Here is a 4,830-nt window from a genome sequence, read left to right as displayed (position 1 = left end):
TACCGCCACGTTGGTGTAAATACGTTGAACGAGTTCTCGAAAAACTTTAAAAACGACGGCGACAGGTGATATAAGTTCTACACGAAACCTATCGGCGCCAAACAAAAGAACCTCGACTACACGTGTGGACGGCATACTGTTAAGATTTTATTACATTAAAGTGTTTTAAAATGACTATAATTTTCCAAGCCTTGGTTTATTGGACGGCATAATCAGTAAATTTTTATTTACTTTAATATTGCTTTAGTTCATTATTTATTTCTAATCAGGTAATAAAACATCGATGTGAGCAATAATATCCAGCTACTTTGGGCTGACGAAGCACCAGCTAATCGACATTTAAACATATCGTATCTAAAAAAACAAACACCAATTTAATTACATTGTAACATGTGTTGCACGTATATGATAACTGCCCACTGCACAACAATTTTATTTATTTATTTATTTATATATATATATATATATGTTTAATTACCTGGTTGCTTGATCGTTAACTAGATTATTGAATTCAGCCTCTACTAATTGGCCATCGTAATACGTAATTAAATCTTCAAATGGATATTCAAAACCTTGTTTACATTCACATTTATATCCACCAGTTTCGAAACCTCTACCCAGAATCGGTACGCACTGTGACAAAAAAAAGCGAAACGATTCTTGAATACAATTTCTGTATAGAATGACATTATTAACGAAACGTTAATCGAGACACGTGAACATTTATCTAGGTAGAATTTAATATCTTACGTATGACGTTTTCTTATCACATTTATGTGTACCCTTAAACGCATTGGGTGTGTAAAACACATCGTCGCATTGGTTGATGTCAAGCTGAAGCAGGTCCATAGTAACAGCTATAACACCTCTGTAAGGATTTTAATACAAAATGTGATCTTGCTTCTCTTCTTTCTTTGTAATAAAACTGGTTTTCTATCCGTATAGGGTATCTCACATTCAATTTCTCATGCACATACCACAACTCTGTACAGTTGTGTGCGTTGGACAGAAATACTTACTTGAATTCCAGTTTCTCTTTCAAGCTGTCCCAGCCAAAAAATGGGGATGCATAAGTAATTACCCATTTCTCCATTTTACCGTTACAATCAAAGTACGGAGTTGTCCAGTGACCATGGTTCAGGTTTGCGGCCCTGTACAGACGAACGCGTGTTCCCACACATTAAAATAAATCCTATTTGGGAGATCAAATTCCTTTTGCTTCTCGATCCCACAAATATAATCTCTTTATACTTTAATCGAATGATGTAGATTTTATGTAAGAAATTTATTATTTTAATGTATTATTTGCAATTACCTATAAGAATTTGGATAATGTTCGTATTTTTTTAAATGTTCTCCAGTTTCATTGTATCTAATTTTTATTTTCATATAATATTTCTCTAATTCGTCAAAATTTGTTGCCCATCTTTGTTTCAGTATTTGAAAATAATTCTTTTTAGTGTATACTTCGCCTGAAAGCATACACGTACGATTATAATATTTATAAGAATCCAAGTATTTTTTAGTAATTTCCATGTTACCTGTGTTATTGAACCTGGCTAAATCTTCGACTTTGAATTTTCGCGTGTTCAGTTGAGTTTTATAGGCATATGGGGCAAAGAATGTTCTATTTGTGAATTTGTTACGATCCCAAAATGTCCCAGCAGACCATATTTTCGTATCTCCGAGAACTAAAGCTAGAGTTTCTCCGATCATTTGATCTTCGGTAAGCGATCTGTCTGCTACTCTCTTACCAGAATAAACTTCATGGGAATCCGAAATTTGTAAAAAGGCACTGATAAAATTTGCCAATCGAGCCGCCATTTTTGCTTCATTTTCAAAGAATTCTTTGGCATCAAAACCTATGTCTCCGCGCAATGTTAACTCTTCTTGCGTGTAACTATAATTTTTACATTTTTAATCTTAGTCTCCGAATTTAATTAAAGGAATAATCACTTTATGCTTACTTTTTGCATGTTTTAGCATTTACGCTTAAGATAAATTTAAGGGCTTGATCTATATTTATTTTCTCAGATCTAAGAGCATCTGGTCCAAGAGAATAATTTCTGTAATGATAAAATTGCTCAAGGTATTGTTCTCTAAGATATGGATTTGCCTTTTCCCATTGTACTGGTGTCTTTTGGATCCCTGAAAAGTAAAATACATCATTCAATGCGCGATACGGTACGAAAAAAGAAACGAATGAAGGCAATAGGAATGAAACACGTACATCCTATTCTAGTGCAATCAAATCCATTATAATATTGTTCTTGAGTTGCCCTTTCTACAATTTCTCCAAGATATGGCCGTCGTACTACAGTAGGTAGCCTAAAACCTGGCTTACATCTGCATTGATATCCTCCCCTTCGAAAACCCCAACCATGTAATGGTTCACACTGCACGCGTAGCAAAAATTAAAATTGATAGAATCAAATTATTAAGTATAAAACATAATAGTTTCATTTAAGTTTAATACCTCTGTGGTTTCTGTTTTACATCGAGCAGTATTTACAAATCTATTTGGTCTAATGTTCCCTTCCCCTTTAGGACACTGATTTATATCTATTCTTTCAAAATCCATTTCCATTACAGATACTGCTGTATATCTGAATAAAAGATACATAATTTGAAAGGTAATTCAAACGAAATTCATTACTTTAAATCTGGCAATACGTATAAAACGTACGTCGGATACTCGATGTGTCTGAATCCTGTGTGTCTTGGATAAATGTCTGCGATAGGTACAACCGCAGCGATCAGCCATCGATTTGATCTGCCACAGTCAAAATATGGCCTAGTCCATCGTACAGGTCCAGGATATTCGTCCGCGCCTGTAGAAAATATGACGAAATAATTAAACACATAACTACCTTTGTTTCGATCGATCGTTTTTATTATTGTACCTGGTGGTCCATGAAATGTAAATGTTTCATTAGTATTATTAGCATACCGAATTTCAACTTGATAAGTGGTTTTAGTGTCGTGTCTTTTCTCAACATGATCTGGCAACCATTTTTTGTACCTAAATTCATAAACCGAATACATTAGAACGCATAAATAATCAGAGAGTTTGTTTAAATATCATTGATAAAATGTTTAGTTACCATTCATTTATCCGATGATAATCCGTTGTATAATCTTCGCTGAGACTACCGCTTGGAAAAGCTCCAAGATCTTGTACCGTAAATGTGTTTCTCGTGGATATTCTTTCCAAATGTATCGCATCGTTGAAATCGTCTGCTCTGAATGTTCTTGGAGCAAATCTGGGCATAGTCTTATTAAAAAAACCTCTGTAGGATGGGGAATAGGACATGTTTGGAGAGAAATATATAGCAGAGGCATTTATATGCGGATTCGAGGAAACGTCTGCAACTGTAGACAAGAAATAGTACATCATGCCCGGATCGTACGTATCGTTGATGGCTGGACGTATAAATCGTGACTGTAAAATGTAACTCCAGAAAAAAGATCTGCTAAGAGCCATATTATGAAGATGCAATAAAGCAGTTCGATTCGGAAACACGGGATTAATGTTAATGTCTTTGATATCGGGTAAATGAGAGACCGAGTCCTCTGGCAGGTAAAGATCTCCGAGATGTTGAATAAGACAATTATATTGATTAATCTTATCCATTCTTAGACGAATTTCATCAAAAGAATCTCGAATTTGCCATTCGTATTGTCCGACAACGCCCAAACAACAGAGGCACACGATCACCGTCACGTATTTTTTTAAATCGACAAACTCCATTTTTCGATAGGATAGAGTCGTTATTTATGTTTTATCATTCATTCCATTACTTCACTAATTCGATAGAACAGTAGGAATATGGAGTATTTGAGAAAACAAAAGAAATACGTAGCTTTTCTCCACCCAGCATTAATTCACAACCCACGCCTGAGTAACGCATTGACAAACGAGTAAACACACCCAATTCATCCGAATCGTACCATACGTTCGTGTTGTTTCGTAAATCCTACATGTTGCTTGAGCTTATGACGTCATCGATTCTATACCAAGTTGGAATTAACTTTTGATGTAAAAACTAGATTTTTACCAACAGACACGATGCGTGCCGGAAAATCCAACCGTCACCGGTCTAAAGGTACGAATAAAAAAATCTTAATGCATACACGAGTTTACGCATAAAGTGTTTACTCGTTTGTCGAAGATTATTCATCTATGAAAATAATTTTTCCTTGTTTGAATTTAGACAGTATCTTTATCAACAGGAACCAAGATGATAATAGTCATACAAGTATAAATAATATACAGCTTTTACGCTCAATGTCATAATTTTATTTTATTTTATTTCATTTCATTTCAGGACAGCATGCTGCAATCTTGATCCCTATTCTTTTATTCAAAGGTAAAAAGATCGTCGCGGAAGCTGTATCTACAGTATTTTCAGAAGAAAGAAGAAAAAGAACAAAACTATAGCTTAATATGAGATAACATTTAAATATTTTTTATTATGGTAATTCAAATAGCGCCCTGGTCCAACGACCCCCCAGGGGTTTGACTCTCCCAAGTACCTAAGTATTCCGCTCGCTGTGGCATTATTGTCCCAATACAGGTTCACCCCTATTTACCTACGAAAGAAAGAGAATTTCTCATACCTAAACAAGAATTTCGAGGAGACAACTTGCTGGGGGTCTCCTTCGTGCGGCTGCCCATGCTACTGTGGTTCCTGAGAAAATTTCTATGATCCCCGTTCACAGTTCAAGACTCTCGATATTAACGTGGGAAATAGTCTCCCGAAGGAGACTAATTATTCATCAAATATTACCGTCAGAAACAATAAATTTCTTTATGCACCACCATTCTTC

At 35.2% G+C, this 4,830-nt stretch overlaps 1 protein-coding gene across 1 annotated transcript; it reads right to left on the bottom strand.

The window, feature by feature from the left end:
• Positions 1–242: 242 nt before the first annotated feature.
• On the bottom strand, positions 243–3,930 carry LOC122403985. The gene is made up of 12 exons (XM_043407834.1): positions 3,105–3,930; positions 2,904–3,022; positions 2,687–2,831; positions 2,477–2,606; positions 2,231–2,396; positions 1,968–2,148; positions 1,542–1,900; positions 1,316–1,472; positions 1,020–1,151; positions 751–868; positions 479–633; positions 243–354 (listed from the first exon to the last, which is right to left on the bottom strand). Exons 1-12 carry the CDS (start codon positions 3,749–3,751, stop codon positions 252–254), a joined length of 2,412 nt encoding a protein of 803 aa, XP_043263769.1. The 5' UTR covers positions 3,752–3,930; the 3' UTR covers positions 243–251.
• Between the last annotated feature and the right edge of the window lie 900 nt (positions 3,931–4,830).

This window comes from Colletes gigas, unplaced genomic scaffold (genome assembly GCF_013123115.1).
Source record: "Colletes gigas isolate AHSC1104 unplaced genomic scaffold, ASM1312311v1 Colletes_gigas_Sc00087, whole genome shotgun sequence".
Lineage (NCBI taxonomy): Eukaryota > Metazoa > Arthropoda > Insecta > Hymenoptera > Colletidae > Colletes > Colletes gigas.
Note: the sequence above shows the minus strand (reverse complement) of the source record. Positions and strands in the feature narration are given on the sequence as shown.